Here is a 21,781-nt window from a genome sequence, read left to right as displayed (position 1 = left end):
GAAACTTTTAAATGTTGGTATTCAGAGAGATTTGGGTGTCCTCGTGCAAGAAACACAGAAAGCTAGCATGCAGGTACAGCAAGCAATAAGGAAGGCAAATGGCATGTTGGCCTTTATTGCAGGGGGTTGGAGTGTAAGAGTAAGGAAGTCTTGCTACAATTGTACAGGGCCTTGGTGAGACCACACCTGGAGCACTGGGCACAGTTTTGGTCTCCTTATCTAAGGAAGGATATACTTGCCTTGGAGGCGGTGCAACGAAGGTTCACTAGATTGATTCCTGGGATGAGAGGGCTGTCCTATGTGGAGAGATTGTGTAGAATGGGCCGATACTCTCTGGAGTTTAGGAGAATGAGAGGTGATCTCATTGAAACATACAAGATTCTGAAGGGGATTGACAGGGTAGATGCTGAGAGGTTGTTTCCCCCTAGCTGGAGAGTCTAGAACTAGGAGGCTTAGTCTCAGGATAAGGGGTCGGCCATTTAGGATTGAGATGAGGAGAAATTTCTTCACTCAGAGGGCTGTGAATCTTTGGAATTCTCTGCCCCAGAGGGCTGTGGAGGCTCAGTCGTTGAGTAGATTCAAGGCTGAGGTCGATAGATTTTTGGACTCTAGAGGAATCAAGGGATATAGAGATTGGGTGGGAAAGTGGAGTTGAGGTCGATGATCAGCCATGATCTTATTGAATGGTGGAGCAGGCTCGAGGGGCCGAATGGCCGACTCCTGCTCCTAATTCTTATGTTCTTAGACTGAGAGCGAGAGAAAGAAAGAGAGAGACTGCCATACCTACTAGGGGAAGAGAGAAATTGCGTAACACTAGCGGCACACTATGTTACAGCTTGCCATAAACAGAGGGACAACCACTAAAGATAAGATAAGAGTATATATAAATTATATGAAAGTATATTTATACACTCAGGGATATATCTGTTTATACACTGTATGGATAGATCTGTATTTTTGTGAACAAACATGAATGTTTTCCGATGCTTTGGCAACATAAGATGTAACTTGTCATGCCAATAAAGCGATTTGAATTGAATTGTAAATTGACTGTGACTGTTTGGTACTCTGAAGTATCAGAGCACAGAAGGCAATGTGTTGAATGGATTCCAGTCCGGTTATTGTAGCCCAGGGACTGTCGTGGACGGTTAATTTATTCCCCACCCCTAGTTGCCCGAGAGTGGCGATTGTTTCCAATACTGAGTGACTTGCTTAGCCATGTCAGAGTGTGGTAAGAGTCAAGCACGGTGGTGTGGGACTGGAGTCACGTGTAGACCAGACCGGGTAAGGACGACAGGTTCCCCTCCCTGACGGACATCAGTGAACCAGTTGGGTTTTTACGACAATCCAGCGGATTTCATGGTCACTTTGTCTGGTGCCTGTCCATACAGGAGCAGATTTATTGAACTCAATGTCACAACTTCCCAGGGTTGGACTTGAACTCAGGACGTCTACTGAACCAACTCGATCTGTCCCTGTCACTATCCCTGCAGCCTCCAGTCACCATCACACCCAGATATCCGTCCAGCTCCTTTGTAAAGGATTTAAATTGATCATAGACGACATTACAGCCCCTCGTAAATAGTGGGGACTGGGGTCAGGAGGGCGAAGGTCACAGTATGGGTGGGGTCAGGAGGGCAAAGGTCACACTCCCTGGAGGATCGTTATAGGGTGGGGTCAGGAGGGTAAAGGTCACAGTATAGGATGGGGTCAGGAGGGCGAAGGTCACAACCCCTGGTCGATAGTATAGGGTGGGGTCAGGAGGGCGAAGGTCACAGTATAGGGTGGGGTCAGGAGGGCGAAGCTTACAGTATAGGGTGGGGTCAGGAGGGCTATGGTCACAGTATAGGGTGGGGTCAGGAGGGCGAAGGTCACAGTATAGGGTGGGGTCAGGAGGGCGAAGGTCACAGTATAGGGTGGGGTCAGGAGGGCGAAGGTCACAGTATAGGGTGGGGTCAGGAGGGTGAAGGTCACAGTATAGGGTGGGGTCAGGAGGGCGAAGGTCACAGTATAGGGTGGGGTCAGGAGGGCGAAGGTCACAGTATAGGGTGGGGTCAGGAGGGAGAGCAGCAGAGATGGGAACGACTCACCTTGAAGTCCACCACGGTGGGGTTGTCGCGGACTGACTCCACCCATTGCTTGTACTTTTCCCCCGTGGGGTCGGGCTTGTTCTTCTCCCAGGCCAGGGCTGCAGCAAACTCCGCTCGCCCTCCCCGCACCATTGACACCGACTTCTCCGCAGCTTCCAGAATCGAACCTGGCCGCAAAACAAATCAAAGGCCCGAGTGTGCACCGGCCCAATACCAGCCGCGCTTCCGGCCCGCCCATTCACAGAATCATAGAGGTTTACAGCACAGGAGGAGGCCATTCGGCCCACCATGTCCGTGTCGGCCGACAAAGAGCTCTCCAGCCTAATCCCACTTTCCGGCTCTTGGTCCGTAGCCCTGTAGGTTACGGCACTTCAAGTGCACATCCAAGTACTTATTAAATGTGATGAGGGTTTCTGCCTCTACCACCCTTTCAGGCAGTGAGTTCCAGACCCCCACCACCCTCTGGGTGAAGAAATTTCTCCTCATCTCCCCCCTAATGCTCCGACCAATTACTTTAAATCTGTGCCCCCTGGTTATTGACCCCTCTGCTAAGGGAAATAGGTGCTTCCTATCCACTCTATCGAGGCCCCTCATAATTTTATACACCTCAATTAAGTCTCTCCTCAGCCTCCTCTGTTCCAAAGAAAACAACCCCAGCCTATCCAATCTTTCCTCATAGCTAAAATTCTCCAGCCCAGGCCACATCCTCGTAAATTCAGGGACCAGAGACTCTCCATCTGATCCCATGGACTCCCACCATCCCTTCCGTGGGAGCCTCCGGTGAAGAGCCAGGGACCAAGGTCACGGGGGAGGGGGACAGTGTGGGGTCTGGCCACACCACCAGTGGTTCGGGGGACACCCCCTTGTGGGGGCAGCTATGTGTGGTGTCTGGGGTGGGGGTGGGCAGGATCCTGACTGACTCCTACCCTCCCCTCAACCCCGCCCTCGAGCTCAACCACCTGCCCTGCCATCAACTTTGACCCTAGGGGGTCCTGGTGCCCACCAATGGCACAAAGGGACCCTCCCGGACCTTATGACCTTTGGTGAGGTCGGAGGTGGTGGTCTGGGGTGGACCTACTGTGACCCCTAACCCCACACAGCCCCTAACCCGCGCCAAGGATTTCCAGGGTATCACAGTCTAGGCTCACACATGATGAATGGAGATTGGGATGAGGTATTGGGGGGGGGGGCGATACTCCCTGGGACTGTAGCCCAAACAGTCCGAACCTTCAGGGGAGAGGACAAGAACACATAGAGACCAACCCTGAGGATCAAATTACCCCTCGTACCTTCACTGATAAAAAGAAAGACTTGCCTTTATACCGGGCCTTTCATGGCCTCAGGACATTCTTTACAATCAATTAAGTACTGTTTTGAAGTGTAGTCACTGTTGTAATGTAGGATACGCGGCAGCCAGTTTGCGCACAGCAAGCTCCCACAAACTGTTTTAGTGAAGCTGGTTGAGGAATAAATATTGGCCAGGACACCGGGGAGAACTCCCCTGCTCACTACAGTCCCGTGAGAACTTTTACAGTCCACCTGAAAAAGCAGCTGGGGCCTCGGTTTAAGGTCTGATCCAAAATACGGCACCTCCAACAGTGCAAAGCTTCCTCAGTACTGACCCTCCGACAGTGCAGCACTCCCTCAGTACTGACCCTTCGACAGTGCAGCACTCCCCCAGTACTGACCCTCCGACAGTGCAGCACTCCCCCAGTACTGACCCTTCGACAGTGCAGCACTCCCCCAGTACTGACCCTTCGACAGTGCAGCACTCCCCCAGTACTGACCCTTCGACAGTGCAGCGCTCCCTCAGCATTGCCCCCTCCAAAAGTGCAGCGCTCCCTCAGTACGGCCCCTCCGACAGTGTAGCCCTCCCTCAGTACGGCCCCTCCGACAGTGTAGCACTCCCTCAGTACTGCCCCTCCGACAGTGCAGCACTCCCTCAGTACGGCCCCTCCAAGAGTGTAGCACTCCCTCAGTACTGCCCCTCCCACAGTGCAGCACTCCCTCAGTACTGCCCCTCCAAGAGTGCAGCACTCCCTCAGTACTGCCCCTCCCACAGTGCAGCACTCCCTCAGTACTGCCCCTCCAACAGTGCAGCACTCCCTCAGTACGGCCCCTCCAAGAGTGTAGCACTCCCTCAGTACTGCCCCTCCGACAGTGCAGCACTCCCTCAGTACGGTCCCTCCAAGAGTGTAGCACTCCCTCAGTACTGCCCCTCCGACAGTGCAGCACTCCCTCAGTACTGCCCCTCCGACAGTGCAGCACTCCCTCAGTACGGCCCCTCCGACAGTGCAGCGCTCCCTCAGTACTGCCCCTCCGACAGTGCAGCACTCCTTCAGTACGGCCCCTCCGACAGTGCAGCCTTCCCTCTGTACTGCCGCTCCGACAGTGCAGCGCTCCCTCAGTACTGCCCCTCCGACAGCGCAGCGCTCCCTCAGTACTGCCTCTCCGACAGTGCAGCATTCCCTCAGTACTGCCCCTCCGACAGTGCTGCACTCCCTCAGTACTGCCCCTCCGACAGTGCGGCTCTCCCTCAGTACTGCCTCTCCGACAGTGCAGCACTCCCTCAGTACTGCCCCTCTGACAGTGCAGCTCTCCCTCAGTACTGCCCCTCCGACAGTGCGGCGCTCCCTCAGCATTGCCCCCTCCGACAGTGCAGCACTCCCTCAGTACGGCCCCTGCGACAGTGCAGCCCTCCCTCAGTACTGCCTCTCTGACAGTGCAGCGCTCCCTCAGTACTAACACTCTGACAGTGCAGCACTCCCTCAGTACTGTCCCTCCGACAGTGAAGCGCTCCCTCAGTACTGTCCCTCCGACAGTGCGGCGCTCCCTCAGTACTGCCCCTCCGACAGTGCGGCGCTCCCTCAGTACTGCACTGGGAGTGTCAGCCTGGTTTATGTGCTCCAGTCTCTGGAGCGGGACTTGCACCCACAACCTTTTGACTGAAAGGGGAGAGAGTTCTGCCCACTGAGCCAAAGCTGACAACTGACTTTTGTTGCTTACCTTTTGTCTTGATGGTCATGCTGTTGTCTGTACATTTTGTCCTGGTTTTCCTGACCTTGATAAAGAAGACGCGTGTAACTGTCTCAGTCCTCACACACTCCGACATCTGCGATTGCGTGAGACCTGTGGAGACAGAACGTTACATGAAACATGGCCGATTCCCGAACCATGTGACATGGCCTGGTCACCTCAGATAGACAATGGCAGCCTTAGAACGAGAGAGCGAGAGAGATGGGTGGTGGAGAGAGATGGGCGGGAGAGAGAGACAGGCGGGAGAGAGACGGGCGGGGGAGAGAGACGGCCGGGGGAGAGACGGGCGGGGGAGAGAGAGAGACAGGCGGGGGAGAGAGACGGGCGGGGGAGAGAGACGGGCGGGGGAGAGAGACGGGCGGGGAGAGAGACGGGCGGGGGAGGGAGACGGGCGGGGGAGAGAGACGGGCGGGGGAGAGAGACGGGCGGGGGAGGGAGACGGGTGGGGGAGGGAGACGGGTGGGGGAGGGAGACAGGGAGAGGGGTGAGAGAGACGGGGAGAGACGGAGAGACATGTACGAAATCATGAATCAAAAGAAATTGTGAATCGTAAAAGGAATAATGGTTTTATAAAAGAAATGGGTTTGCCGAGCTCAGCAGCCAGGATAAGCTGATGACAGAAGAAACCAATCATGTTAGGCAAGGAGTTGCACAAAGAGCTGAGGTCGTTTACATGGGCAGAACACAGAAACAGGCCTTGATGTAGGTGTAGCTAGGCCTGATAAGAGAGCCTTATGATAAATGCTGAAGTTGACTATGAATGTTTAAGAAGTTACAGTATTCCTTTTGTCCGAAAGTCTGTCTTTAAAAGAAAGTGCTTGTTTTAGCTCCACCCACTTCTCTGTGCATGGAGCTAAAGGCTGTTTAACCCTTTGTAGTCTTGTCTTGGATTTTGGAAGTTTTAAGAATGTGCGAATATGTTGAGTCTGTTCATTTTAATTTAACTCAGAATTGGGAAAAAAAACTTTGAACTACAATTTAAGTTAAGCTGGTGGGGAAAAGCTGAGAAAAACAAAAAGTTGGTTTAGCAAAAGATTAAGTTTCAGGCTAAGATTTAACCTTGGTGTCGCGGTTGCTATGGTGAATTTTCCAAAGCAGTTTGATTTGATTTGTTTAAATGTGAAAACTAATTTTTCTCCAGTTATATTCAGTATTTTTACAGTCATTTGAAAAGGCATCTGAAGAAAGAACAAAGAGAAATATGATATAAGACTTTGGAAGGAAGAATGAAAAAGCAAATTATTATTTAAATGGAGAGAGATTACAAAATGCTGCGGTACAGAGGGATCTGGGGGTTCTGGTACACGAAACACAAAAAGTTAGCATGTAGGGACAGCAAGTAATTAGGAAGGCTAATGGAATGTTGGCTTTTATTGCAAGGGGGATGGAGTATAAAAGTAGGGAAGTTTTGATGCAACTTTACAGGGTGTTGGTGAGACCGCACCTGGAGTACTGCGTACAGTTTTGGTCTCCTTATTTAAGGAGGGATATATTTGCATTGGAGGCAGTTCAGAGAAGGTTCATGAGATTGATTCCGGAGATGAAGGGGTTGTCTTATGAAGAAAGGTTGAGCAGGTTGGGCCTATACTCATTGGAGTTTAGAAGAACGAGAGGGGATCTTATTGAAACATGTAAGATTCTGAGGGGGCTTGACAGGGTAGATGCAGAGAGGATGTTTCCCCTCATGGGGGAATCTAGAACTAGGGGGCATAGTCTCAGAATAAGGGGTCACTCATTTAAGACGGAGATGAAAAGGAATTTCTTCTCAGAGGGTCGTGAATCTTTAGAATTCTCTGCCCCAGAGCGCTGTGGAGGCGGAGTCACTGAATATATTCAAGGCAGAGATTGACGGACATTTGAGCAACAGGGGAGTCGAGGGGTCTGGGGAGAGAGCGGGAAAGTGGAGTTGAGGCCAAGATTGGATCAGCCATGATCTTATTGAATGGCGGAGCAGGCTCGAGGGGCCGAATGGCCGACTCCTGCTCCTGTTTCTTATGTAAGACTGAATTTAACTGTGACTGTAATAATTGTGTTTTGTCAGTAACAGAGCGTGGGAAAAGCCAGTGCGAATCCAGTATGAGGTGGTTTTGGTGGTGCCTCCTGTGTCACGACTACCACAACTACCATGCTTTACAGGTCTAACAGGACCTGTCCCATTGATAGCCCCAGTTTCTGCTTCACTCCACATCTACCCACAACCATCAACCAACACGTTTTACTCAACATCAAAACCTATGCTCAAGTGAAACTGACAGTAAATGAAATACTTAAGTATGAGCTGCACAATTATGTGGCACAATTCAGATACTACAGTCCCCTGTTGTCTAAGGGTTTCAGTGAGCTCATGATGTGACTGAATTCCTCTCTAAAGCATTTTTATGTTTTGGAGCAAGACAACTCGAGAATGGATATTGAAATTGACAGCATAGGAGACGACTCACACTGGTGGGATATTGGGCTTAATACATCAGCACACTCTTAGGTTCGTATTATTTCACACGCTCTGGTAGTTCTCCGACTTGTAATGATAGTATATTTGATATATGTAACCCATGTAGTAAGACTTTGATACATAAGCCAATTGTGTACTCATGCCCATGACTAACCAGCACCAACAAATTCATTGAGCATGAAGCAACGTAGAGGAGACCCCAAGCGGGGAAAAATCAAGAAATCCAGAAGCTAGGAGAACAAGACTGGTATGAATCTGTCTACATTAGCCAAACTCCCCGGTTGAGAATTATGGCTCTATTCTTGGTGATAGCTCAAGGGTTTGTGTTAATGATTCTGATGATATTGGTATGTTTAGGGAATTCCAGAGCTTAGGGCCTCGGTAGCTGAAGGCACGGCTGCCAATGGTGGATTGATTAAAATTGGGCCGTGCCTTCAGCTGCCTAGGCTCTAAGCTCTGGAATTCCCTCCCTAAACCTTTCCGCCTCTCTGCCTCTCTCTCCTCCTTTAAGACGCTCCTTAAAACCCACCCCTTTGACCAAGCTTTTGGTGGACAATGGAGAAAAGTTGTTGGAGGAGGATGGAGTGGTCAACCATGTCAAAGGCTGCAGACAGGTCGAGAAGGATGAGGAGGGATAGTTTACCGCAGTCACAGTCACATAGGATGTCATTTGTGCCTTTGATGAGAGCCGTTTTGGTGCTGTGGCAGGGGAGGAAACCTGATTGGAGGGATTCAGAAATGGAGTTCCGGGAAAGAGGGGCACGGATTTGGGAGGTGACAACACGTTCAAGGACTTTGGAGAGGAAAGGGAGGTTGGAGATGGGGCGGTAGTTTGCAAGGATGGAGGGGGTCAAAGGTCGATTTTTTTGAGGAGAGGGGTGATGACGGCCGATTCGAAGGGGAGGGTACCTGAGAAGAGAGAACCATTAACTATGTCAGCTAACACGGGGGCCAGGAAGGGAAGTTTGCTGGTCAGCAGTTTGGTGGGAATAGGGTCGAAGGAGCAGGAGGTGGGTCTCATGGACAAAATGAGTTCAGAAAGGGCATGAGGGGAGATTGGAGAGAAACTGGAGAAAGGTGCGAGTTCAGGGCTAGGGAAGTCCATCTCTAAATAGCCACAATCCACCCATTACTGACAGCATCTCACTCACCAACCCTTCACTCACCCCCTCCATAAATAGCCTCAATCCACTCTCCTCCACTCTCCCCCACACTATAAAGCACCAACCTCGATCCCCAGACCTTCCCCCAAACTATAGCCCATTACCCCAGGTCCCCACGCCCCCCAAACTTTAGCCCATTACCCCCAGTCCCCACGCCCCCCACACTATAGCCCATTACCCCCGGTCCCCACGCCCCCCACACTATAGCCCATTACCCCCGGTCCCCACTCCCCCCCACACTATAGCCCATTACCCCCGATCCCCACTCCCCCCACACTATGGCCCATTACCCCCAGTCCCCACTCCCCCCCAAACTATAGCCCATTACCCCCGGTCCCCACTCCCCCCCACACTATAGCCCATTACCCCCGGTCCCCACTCCCCCCCACACTATAGCCCATTACCCGCAGTCCCCACTCCCCCCCACACTATAGCCCATTACCCCCGGTCCCCACTCCCCCCCACACTATAGCCCATTACCCCCGGTCCCCACTCCCCCCACACTATAGCCCATTACCCCCGGTCCCCACTCCCCCCACACTAGAGCCCATTACCCCCGGTCCCCACTCCCCCCACACTATGGCCCATTACCCCCAGTCCCCACTCCCCCCCACACTATAGCCCATTACCCCCAGTCCCCACTCCCCCCACACGATAGCCCATTACCCCCGGTCCCCACTCCCCCCCACACTATAGCCCATTACCCCCGGTCCCCACTCCCCCCCACACTATAGCCCATTACCCCCGGTACCCACTCCCCCCACACTATAGCCCATTACCCCCAGTCCCCAGTCCCCCCCACACTATAGCCCATTACCCCCGGTCCCCACTCCCCCCACACTATAGCCCATTACCCCCAGTCCCCAGTCCCCCCCACACTATAGCCCATTACCCCCAGTCCCCAGTCCCCCCCACACTATAGCCCATTACCCCCGGTCCCCACTCCCCCCACACTAGAGCCCATTACCCCCGGTACCCACTCCCCCCACACTATAGCCCATTACCCCCAGTCCCCAGTCCCCCCCACACTATAGCCCATTACCCCCGGTCCCCACTCCCCCCACACTATAGCCCATTACCCCCAGTCCCCAGTCCCCCCACACTAGAGCCCATTACCCCCGGTCCCCACTCCCCCCCACACTATAGCCCATTACCCCCGGTCCCCACTCCCCCCACACTATAGCCCATTACCCCCAGTCCCCAGTCACCCCCCACACAATAGCCCATTACCCCCGGTCCCCACTCCCCCCCACACTATAGCCCATTACCCCCGGTCCCCACTCCCCCCACACTAGAGCCCATTACCCACGGTCCCCACTCCCCCCACACTATAGCCCATTACCCCCGGTCCCCACTCCCCCCACACTATAGCCCATTACCCCCAGTCCCCAGTCCCCCCCACACTATAGCCCATTACCCCCGGTCCCCACTCCCCCCACACTAGAGCCCATTACCCACAGTCCCCACTCCCCCCACACTATAGCCCATTACCCCCGGTCCCCACTCCCCCCACACTATAGCCCATTACCCCCGGTCCCCACTCCCCCCACACTATAGCCCATTACCCCCGGTCCCACTCCCCCCACACTAGAGCCCATTACCCCCGGTCCCCACTCCCCCCACACTAGAGCCCATTACCCCCGGTCCCCACTCCCCCCACACTAGAGCCCATTACCCCCGGTCCCCACTCCCCCCACACTATAGCCCATTACCCCCGGTCCCCACTCCCCCCCACACTATAGCCCATTACCCCCGGTCCCCACTCCCCCCACACTATAGCCCATTACCCCCAGTCCCCACTCCCCCCCACACTATAGCCCATTACCCCCGGTCCCCACTCCCCCCACACTAGAGCCCATTACCCCCGGTCCCCACTCCCCCCACACTAGAGCCCATTACCCCCAGTCCCCACTCCCCCCCACACTAGAGCCCATTACCCCCAGTCCCCACTCCCCCCACACTATAGCCCATTACCCCCGGTCCCCACTCCCCCCACACTAGAGCCCATTACCCCCGGTCCCCACTCCCCCCACACTATAGCCCATTACCCACGGTCCCCACTCCCCCCCACACTATAGCCCATTACCCCCGATCCCCACTCCCCCCACACTATGGCCCATTACCCCCAGTCCCCACTCCCCCCCAAACTATAGCCAATTACCCCCGGTCCCCACTCCCCCCCACACTATAGCCCATTACCCCGGTCCCCACTCCCCCCCACACTATAGCCCATTACCCGCAGTCCCCACTCCCCCCCACACTATAGCCCATTACCCCCGGTCCCCACTCCCCCCCACACTATAGCCCATTACCCCCGGTCCCCACTCCCCCCACACTATAGCCCATTACCCCCGGTCCCCACTCCCCCCACACTAGAGCCCATTACCCCCGGTCCCCACTCCCCCCACACTATGGCCCATTACCCCCAGTCCCCACTCCCCCCCACACTATAGCCCATTACCCCCAGTCCCCACTCCCCCCACACGATAGCCCATTACCCCCGGTCCCCACTCCCCCCCACACTATAGCCCCTTACCCCCGGTCCCCACTCCCCCCCACACTATAGCCCATTACCCCCGGTACCCACTCCCCCCACACTATAGCCCATTACCCCCAGTTCCCAGTCCCCCCCACACTATAGCCCATTACCCCCGGTCCCCACTCCCCCCACACTATAGCCCATTACCCCCAGTCCCCAGTCCCCCCCACACTATAGCCCATTACCCCCAGTCCCCAGTCCCCCCCACACTATAGCCCATTACCCCCGGTCCCCACTCCCCCCACACTAGAGCCCATTACCCCCGGTACCCCACTCCCCCCACACTATAGCCCATTACCCCCAGTCCCCAGTCCCCCCCACACTATAGCCCATTACCCCCGGTCCCCACTCCCCCCACACTATAGCCCATTACCCCCAGTCCCCAGTCCCCCCACACTAGAGCCCATTACCCCCGGTCCACACTCCCCCCCACACTATAGCCCATTACCCCCGGTCCCCACTCCCCCCACACTATAGCTCATTACCCCCAGTCCCCAGTCCCCCCCACACTATAGCCCATTACCCCCGGTCCCCACTCCCCCCACACTAGAGCCCATTACCCACAGTCCCCACTCCCCCCACACTATAGCCCATTACCCCCGGTCCCCACTCCCCCCACACTATAGCCCATTACCCCCGGTCCCCACTCCCCCCACACTATAGCCCATTACCCCCGGTCCCCACTCCCCCCACACTAGAGCCCATTACCCCCGGTCCCCACTCCCCCCACACTATAGCCCATTACCCCCAGTCCCCAGTCCCCCCCCACACTATAGCCCATTACCCCCGGTCCCCACTCCCCCCCACACTATAGCCCATTACCCCCAGTCCCCAGTCCTCCCCCCACACTATAGCCCATTACCCCCAGTCCCCAGTCCCCCCCACACTATAGCCCATTACCCCCGGTCCCCACTCCCCCCCACACTATAGCCCATTACCCCCGGTCCCCACTCCCCCCCACACTATAGCCCATTACCCCCGGTCCCCACTCCCCCCACACTAGAGCCCATTACCCCCGGTCCCCACTCCCCCCACACTAGAGCCCATTACCCCCGGTCCCCACTCCCCCCACACTAGAGCCCATTACCCCCGGTCCCCACTCCCCCCACACTATAGCCCATTACCCCCGGTCCCCACTCCCCCCCACACTATAGCCCATTACCCCCGGTCCCCACTCCCCCCACACTATAGCCCATTACCCCCAGTCCCCACTCCCCCCCACACTATAGCCCATTACCCCCGGTCCCCACTCCCCCCACACTAGAGCCCATTACCCCCGGTCCCCACTCCCCCCACACTAGAGCCCATTACCCCCAGTCCCCACTCCCCCCCACACTAGAGCCCATTACCCCCAGTCCCCACTCCCCCCACACTATAGCCCATTACCCCCGGTCCCCACTCCCCCCACACTAGAGCCCATTACCCCCGGTCCCCACTCCCCCCACACTATAGCCCATTACCCACGGTCCCCACTCCCCCCACACTATAGCCCATTACCCCCGGTCCCCACTCCCCCCACACTATAGCCCATTACCCCCGGTCCCCACTCCCCCCACACTATAGCCCATTACCCCCGGTCCCCACTCCCCCCACACTATAGCCCATTACCCCCGGTCCCCACTCCCCCCACACTATAGCCCATTACCCCCGGTCCCCACTCCCCCCCACACTATAGCCCAATACCCCCGGTCCCCACTCCCCCCACACTAGAGCCCATTACCCCCGGTCCCCACTCCCCCCACACTATAGCCCATTACCCCCGGTCCCCACTCCCCCTCACACTACAGCCCATTACCCCCAGTCCCCCACTCCCCCCACACTATAGCCCATTACCCCCGGTCCCCACTCCCCCCACACTATAGCCCATTACCCCCGGTCCCCACTCCCCCTCACACTATAGCCCATTACCCCCAGTCCCCACTCCCCCCACACTATAGCCCATTACCCCCGGTCCCCACTCCCCCCACACTATTGCCCATTACCCCCGGTCCCCACTCCCCCCACACTAGAGCCCATTACCCCCGGTCCCCACTCCCCCCCACACTATAGCCCATTACCCCCGGTCCCCACTCCCCCCACACTATAGCCCATTACCCCCGGTCCCCACTCCCCCCACACTATAGCCCATTACCCCCGGTCCCCACTCCCCCCACACTAGAGCCCATACCCCCGGTCCCCACTCCCCCCACACTAGAGCCCATTACCCCCGGTACCCACTCCCCCCACACTAGAGCCCATTACCCCCGGTCCCCACTCCCCCCACACTATAGCCCATTACCCCCGGTCCCCACTCCCCCCCACACTAGAGCCCATTACCCCCGGTCCCCACTCCCCCCACACTAGAGCCCATTACCCCCGGTCCCCACTCCCCCCACACTATAGCCCATTACCCCCGGTCCCCACTCCCCCCACACTAGAGCCCATTACCCCCGGTCCCCACTCCCCCCACACTATAGACCTTTACCCCCGGTCCCCACTCCCCCCACACTATAGCCCATTACCCCCGGTCCCCACTCCCCCCACACTAGAGCCCATTACCCCCGGTCCCCACTCCCCCCACACTATAGACCTTTACCCCCGGTCCCCACTCCCCCCACACTATAGCCCATTACCCCCGGTCCCCACTCCCCCCACACTAGAGCCCATTACCCCCAGTCCCCACTCCCCCCACACTATAGACCTTTACCCCCGGTCCCCACTCCCCCCACACTATAGCCCATTACCCCCGGTCCCCACTCCCCCCACACTAGAGCCCATTACCCCCGGTCCCCACTCCCCCCACACTATAGCCCATTACCCCCGGTCCCCACTCCCCCCACACTATAGCCCATTACCCCCGGTCCCCACTCCCGCCACACTATAGCCCATTACCCCCGGTCCCCACTCCCCCCACACTAGAGCCCATTACCCCCGGTCCCCACTCCCCCCACACTATAGCCCATTACCCCCGGTCCCCACTCCCCCCACACTAGAGCCCATTACCCACGGTCCCCACTCCCCCCACACTATAGCCCATTACCCCCGGTCCCCACTCCCCCCCACACTAGAGCCCATTACCCCGGTCCCCACTCCCCCCACACTAGAGCCCATTACCCACGGTCCCCACTTCCCCCCACACTATAGCCCATTACCCCCGGTCCCCACTGCCCCCCACACTATAGCCCATTACCCTCGGTCCCCACTCCCCCCACACTAGAGCCCATTACCCCTGACCCCTGCGAGTATTTACCTGAGCTGTGTATCGCCTTCCTGTCGTACTGATACAGGAGATCGTAAACACCGCCTGTCTTCCAGAGGTGAAGTAATGAGTGCCGAAATCCTGGAATATGCGGCTGTATAGAGCGTAATTATACTCCACGGCAGACTGCTCACAGCTTGCAAGAAGGGCTCTGAGGCGTGAAGTTCGGTGTCCTTCATCGTAAACTCTGACACCGCAATTGTCTTGTGAACTCGGACATAAGCTGAGTCCTGAACAGAACCGAGAAAGAGCCATAAACTCCTGACACAGCAAATAGACATTGTCCATCACAGCCCACCATATATGTAACATACAGAGTAAAGCTCCCTCTACACTGTCCCACCAATCACTCCCAGGGCAGGTACAGCACGGGTTAGATACAGAGTAAAGCTCCCTCTACACTGTCCCATCAAACACTCCCAGGGCAGGTACAGCACGGGTTAGATACAGAGTAAAGCTCCCTCTACACTGTCCCATCAAAACACTCCCAGGGCAGGTACAGCACGGGGTTAGATACAGAGTAAAGCTCCCTCTACACTGTCCCATCAAACACTCCCAGGGCAGGTACAGCACGGGTTAGATACAGAGTAAAGCTCCTTCTACACTGTCCCATGAAACACTCCAGGGCAGGTACAGCACGGGTTAGATACAGAGTAAAGCTCCCTCTGCACTGTCCCATCAAACACTCCCAGGGCAGGTACAGCACGGGTTAGATACAGAGTAAAGCTCCCTCTACACTGTCCCATGCAAACATTCCCAGGGCAGGTACAGCACAGGTTAGATACAGAGTAAAGCTCCCTCTACACTGTCCCACCAATCACTCCCAGGGCAGGTACAGCACGGGTTAGATACAGAGTAAAGCTCCCTCTACACTGTCCCATCAAACACTCCAGGGCAGGTACAGCACAGGTTAGATACAGAGTAAAGCTCCCTCTACACTGTCCCATCAAACACTCCCAGGGCAAGTACAGCACGGGTTAGATACAGAGTAAAGCTCTCTCTACACTGTCCCATCAAACACTCTCAGGGCAGGTACAGCACAGGTTAGATAAAGAGTAAAGCTCCCTCTACACTGTCCCAGCAAACACTCCCAGGGCAGGTACAGCACGGGTTAGTTACAGAGTAAAGCTCCCTCTACACTGTCCCATCAAACACTCCCAGGGCAGGTACAGCACGGGTTAGATACAGAGTAAAGCTCCCTCTACACTGTCCCATCAAACACTCCCAGTGCAGGTCCAGCATGGGTTAGATACAGAGTAAAGCTCCCTCTACACTGTCCCATCAAACACTCCCAGGGCAGGTACAGCACGGGTTAGATACAGAGTAAAGCTCCCTCTACACTGTCCCATCATACACTCCCAGGGTAGGTACAGCACGGGTTAGATACAGAGTAAAGCTCCCTCTACACTGTCCCATCAAACACTCCCAGGGCAGGTACAGCACGGGTTAGATACAGAGTAAAGCTCCCTCTACACTGTCCCATCAAACACTCCCAGGGCAGGTACAGCACGGGTTAGATACAGAGTAAAGCTCCCTCTACACTGTCCCATCAAACACTGCCCAGGGCAAGGTACATTCACGGGTTAGATAAAGAGTAAAGCTCCCTCTGCACTGCCCCAGCAAACACTCCCAGGGCAGGTACAGCACGGGTTAGATACAGAGTAGACTCTGGTGTCTGATTGGCGGCCCCCCCCCCGGTTGTATCCTATGGTAACGATACCTTCTGTCTTGATGCCTTGATGACCTCCCTGAAGCTGGATTGCACCGTTGATTTTCTCGACTTGCTGCGACCAAAGAGGAATGGGATGTTGAAGGAGCTGCGGTGATCACCGTCCACCTTTGATGAGGTTGAAACGCTCTTGCTGTAGTCCGCGGCATCGGGATAGAACTCGTCGGTCACATCATCTTCCACATTGATCACCTGAGTGGAAAACAAATCTCTCAGTCAGGGTCTATCCCGGTTTATTGGAGAGTCGGGGACATCAGTTCCCACCCAGTCAGCTGTGGCTCAGTGGGCAGCACGCTCGCCTCTGAGTCAGAAGGTCCTGGGTTCAGAGTGCCACTCCAGAGTCTTGAGCACACAAATCTCGGCTGACATTCCAGTGCAGTGCTGAGGGAGTGCTGCACTGTTGGAGGTGCCGTCTTTCAGATGAGACGTTTAAACCGCCTGCTCTCTCAGGTGGATGTAAAAGATCCATGGGCGCTATTTTGAAGAAGAGCAGGGGAGTTCTCCCCGGTGTCCTGGGGCCAATATTTATTCCTCAATCAACATCACTAAAACAGATTATCTGGTCATTATCACATTGCTGCTTGTGGGAGCTTGCTGTGCGCATATTGTCTGCCGCGTTTCCCACATTACAACAGTGACTGCACTCCAAAAAGTACTTCATTGGCTGTAAAGTGCTTTGTGACATCCGGTGGTTGTGAAGGCGCTATAGAAATGCATGTCTTTTTTTTTCTTTCTAACCCCTTGGTCAGGGTCTATCCCGGTTTATTGGAGGGAAGGGAATAACAATTACTGGTAAAAGTGGAATGTGGGAATATTCCTTTCCTCCCCCGAGCCGCTCCGATACCGAGATCGAGACCGTGTACCTGGAAGGTGATGTTGTCCAAGTTGCTGGAGACGCGGTAAAGTTTTCCAATGATGGCCCTCGGAATGGTCCTGCAGCTGCCACCGTAGTACGTGTTGTTGAGGACTTCACCTCCCATCTCCCCGGACAGCATGTTGTACCTGCGGAGCAGAAAGGAGCCCGGTGACAGCCAGCGCCAACTCCCGCCCACCTGCGGGCTCGGCTGGGCTGAGGCAGGGGCCGGCTCAGGGCCCAACCTCCTGGAAATATCACCGTGGGTGCTGGTGATGTGGCACAGTCCGGTTATGGTAATGTCTGGAGTTATGCTTAATAGTCAGGGTAATGGTTACTGCTACTGTTATGGCTATGGATACAGTTATCACAAGTTCTGATGAAGGGTCACAGACCTGAAACGTTGACTCTCTCCTCTCTGCACAGATGCTGCCTGATCTGCTGATTATTTCCTGCATTTTCCGTTTTTTGTTACAGTTATGGCACTAGCTACCGTTGTGGGACCAATGGCTCCGGTCACTGTCACATTAACAAACCTCCCTCAGTACTGGACATGAGGCGATGACCAACGCTCTGTTTCACCGTCTAGTGTCCGTATCCCGCGAGGGTTCGGTGCCCAGTGACGGGTCCACCAGGCCCATACACCTCAGCCCAGGGTCTATCTGTTGTGTATGTAACCTGTTCCACCTTAAGAGAGCTTAAGCCTGTTCCACCTTAAGAGATGTACTACTTTCTCAGGCTGCTGTAGACGTAATACCGGGGTGAACACACCGGTATATTAGCACTGTGCAGTAATCTTGTATTCAGTATAGTCCCTACCTCCAACCAGTAAAGACCTGTTTGAGTTATATGTTAAGTCTTTGTGTTAATTGTTCAATACAATACACATACTTAACACTGGCGATGAGTCAGGGTTCTTACCCTGCGGCAGTTATTCCACGGCGGTTGAAGAGAGGTTTCAAACCTCACCACTCACCACCCCACTGGAAGCGACAGGCATTAGGACCCTGAAGCCTCCATCAGCTTGTGAACCGGAGTAGAAGACAGGACTGGGGAAGAGAGAGGTACAGGGCGATAGCGATCGGCAGATAAGGGCCGGGCCGCTTTGAAGTGAGGGGCGCAGCCGGGCCATCGATCGCATCCGCTGATAAGGCCGGGCCGCTTTCAAGTGCGAGGCGCAGCCGGGCCATCGATCGAAATCCCTGAGAAGGGCCGCACTCGGGCTGAAAGGCGCGGCGGCTGCAGAAGCTCAAGGTGCGAGAGCCGCGGTGCACAGCGCGGGCTATCGATCGCGGCGGAGATAAGGGCCGCACTCGGGGCTGAAGGGAGACGGCGTCGGGGAACGGGTGAAGACCGCCAAGCGCGGGAAAACCGCCATTTTGTGGCGGAGGACGACGGCAAGAGCGGGAAGCCGCCATCTTGGATAGCAGTAAAAAAAAAAAAATCTGAGAAATTGCAAATCTGATAAAGTACTACAATGCCTAAACACGGGAATATTAGCAACTTTGATAGTGACATCGAAGATTGGGCCATATATGTTGAACGAGTTAAAAATTATTGTAAGGCCAATAAAATTCGTGAGGCTGATAAAGCACTAACATTATTAAATTTAATGGTGCGAAGACATACGGGCAATTGAAACACCTGTTATCACCAGATGAACCGGCGGATAAGACGTTCGATGAGATTGTTACTGTCCTGAAAGATCATCTAAACCCCACGCCGCTGATGCTAGCGGAACGATTTAAATTTACGACAGAAGGCAGCTACAGCATGAAAGCAATGCTGAATATTTGCTGGAATTGCGTAAATTAGCGAAATATTGCCAGTTTCGAACGGGACTGACAGATACACTACGAGACAAATTTGTGTGTGGTTTATTTAAACAGGATACACAAAAGCGACTGCTCGAGGAGAATGAGCTGACGCTTGAGAAGGCGGTCACTATGGCAGCAGCACACGAAGCCGCAGTGAGAGGCACGGCAGTAATGCAGCTACGGTCACCGGAGCTCAGTGCACACAAATTGGGTGTGAGTTCTGTTAAATGTTATCGTTGTGGAAAGACAACGCATGATCAGAACCAGTGTTGGTTTAAAAACCAAGAATGCAGAACATGTGGTAGGCTTGGACATATAGCTAGAGTATGCAGGTCAGGGAAGAAGACCAGCAACAAGAAGACACCGCAAGGGAAATACGCAAAGGTACACAAGGTGACCGAACAGGAGTCCGATTCAGACGCAAGCAGTATTGAACTGGCTAGCTTAAGGGTACTCAACGTTGGTAAGGGTGCAGACCTCCAGATAATTTGGGTTACTCTTCAGATAGAAGGAGTCCAAGTAAAAATGGAATTGGACACTGGATCGGCATTGTCGGTCATGAATAAGAAAGATTACAGAAGGTTATTCCAACATATTCCCCTACAGGATACGGAGATTATATTGACAACCTACACGGGGCAGAGAGTGTACCCCATCGGGACAATAAAGGTTGCAGTGGCCAACAAGGGCGAAGGAAGTCAAATAATGGACTTATATGTGCTACCGGAGGGAGGTCCACCACTACTAGGCCGGGAGTGGTTTAGAAACATAAATATGGACTGGCATTCGCTAAAAGCCATAAAGAGTGAGAACTCGGTGCAGATAATCAGCCCAGACTCTAGAACTGATGATGGTAAGACCAACCCATGTGCAAAAGACAAAGTTTCAGCACAGAATTCCACTGAGCAACAACAACATAGTTTAACAGAGAATTCTGAGTCTGTCAAGTCTACTGATATGCACATTTTTGAGGGACACTGGGCTCGAACTCAACTCCATTTCAAACTACAACAGCAATTAGAACAAATGATTCGCCGTTTTGAGCAAGAGATGAATGAAATAAAAAAGTTCTTTGTTACAGAGTGGGAGAATCTGGAAAGGCAACAGAAGCAACTGATGGAGAAAATGGAGCAGGAGCACACCAACCATCTGCGCGAGGAGGCCGAACGAATCAAAGCTGATTCAGGTTCTGAAGGTGCGTGCCATAATCTGGTGTCAGAAGAGTTAACGGTCAGCCAACTCCTTCATATGCTGAGGGACAAGACTCTGAAATGGGAAAAACTTGAACACGAGCTGCGATCTTCAAAGGAAAAGGGTTCGGAGCTCTCAAAAGTCATTGAGATGGCTGATGTGACGACACAGACTGAAACGACTGCAACAGAGCAGCCATTGGATGCCAAAAGTACGCTGACTCACGTCAATGTAGAACAACAGACCGCTGAAACAGCTGCTCCGGTAGAGGGACTGCATAGTCCGAGCAATCAATCTCCAAAGGAAGTTGAAGTATTAAAATCACAAATGAGGTCACTAGTAAACGACTTGCTGAAAGCCCAGAAAAAGCTGGATGCAGAGGTACACATGAAGAAGTCTCTTCAGGAAAGATGTCTGGATTTGGAACAAGAGCTGGCTAACGTCCAGCTGGGTATGGAGGAAATAGACGACCCTCTCGCTGGCCTAGCTCAGGACGACACCGAATATTACCATGACCTGTCGGACGACTCCGAATATTACGATGTCCTGTCCTGTCCAGCTTGTAACTTCGACCCCCAAAGTGCAGAAATCATGGAGGAGCACCAAAAGTCTACGGAACATCGGAAGAAGGTGGCTCTACTACGGGAAGTAAGAGAGATAGAGAAGGAACAGCAGTCGGATAGCGTCCAGTTGGGTAAGGAAGAAGTAGAAGGGCCTCTCGACCTGTTGAGTGATATTGAATACTACGAGGATGTGGTATGCCCAAATTGTGATGGAAACTCCCAAAGTGCTGAAATCCGGAGGAAGCACTTAAGGTCTAAAGAACATAGAGAGTTGGTAGCATTACAGCTGTCCGCCGAGAAGATGGGAACGACAAGAGTTGTAAAAAGGCAGAAAAGAAAAAGAAGAGGCCGAAAATAATAATTGTTTAAAATATTGTTACTTCTACTACCTCCGGCCGAACACTACGAAAAGATGCTGTCTGGAACGAATTAAGATCAGAGACTGAATTTACGAACTGTTCCCACAGAGACTGAACCTGTAAACTGTTCCCACTAAGAGTATGTTGCAACTGTTCGTAGAGATTGAATCTGTGATCTGTTTTCCGCAGAGACTGAATCTGTGATATGTTACGTTAAACATGAAGTTATATATGTATATATGTTATTACGTTATGTTAAATGGGGGGGATGACTATAAAGCTAAGAAGGGAGGAGTGTTGTGTATGTAACCTGTTCCACCTTAAGAGAGCTTAAGCCTGTTCCACCTTAAGAGATGTACTACTTTCTCAGGCTGCTGTAGACGTAATACCGGGGGTGAACACACCGGTATATAAGCACTGTGCAGTAATCTTGTATTCAGTATAGTCCCTACCTCCAACCAGTAAAGACCTGTTTGAGTTATACGTTTAAGTCTTTGTGTTAATTGTTCAATACAATACACATACTTAACACTATCCATCAGCCCACCAGCACCCGCCCACCCAACCCCACCCCTCTCTGTCCCTCTCACCCCCACCCTCCCTCTCACCCCCACCCTCCCTCTCATCCCCACCCTCCCTCTCACCCTACCCTCCCTCACCCGCACCCTCCCTCTCACCCCCACCCTCCCTCTCACCCCCACCCTCCCCTCTCACCCCCACCCTCCCACCCAACCCCACCCCTCTCTGTCCC

General features: G+C 54.1%; 1 protein-coding gene across 1 annotated transcript in view; it reads right to left on the bottom strand.

Moving 5' to 3' along the window:
- Positions 1-21,781, bottom strand: part of LOC147123916 (complement component C6-like) — a 114,844-nt gene that overhangs the window by 39,264 nt on the left and 53,799 nt on the right. Inside the window, 7 exon segments of the mRNA XM_085965268.1 lie at positions 2,091-2,257; positions 5,097-5,219; positions 14,510-14,569; positions 14,572-14,637; positions 14,640-14,748; positions 16,239-16,439; positions 17,111-17,249. Coding sequence (XP_085821394.1) covers positions 2,091-2,257; positions 5,097-5,219; positions 14,510-14,569; positions 14,572-14,637; positions 14,640-14,748; positions 16,239-16,439; positions 17,111-17,249 — 865 coding nt within the window.

The sequence above is a fragment of the Somniosus microcephalus genome, chromosome 1 (genome assembly GCF_052327205.1).
Source record: "Somniosus microcephalus isolate GS21.2 chromosome 1, FLI_Smic_1.0, whole genome shotgun sequence".
Classification (NCBI taxonomy): Eukaryota; Metazoa; Chordata; class Chondrichthyes; order Squaliformes; family Somniosidae; genus Somniosus; species Somniosus microcephalus.
Note: the sequence above shows the minus strand (reverse complement) of the source record. Positions and strands in the feature narration are given on the sequence as shown.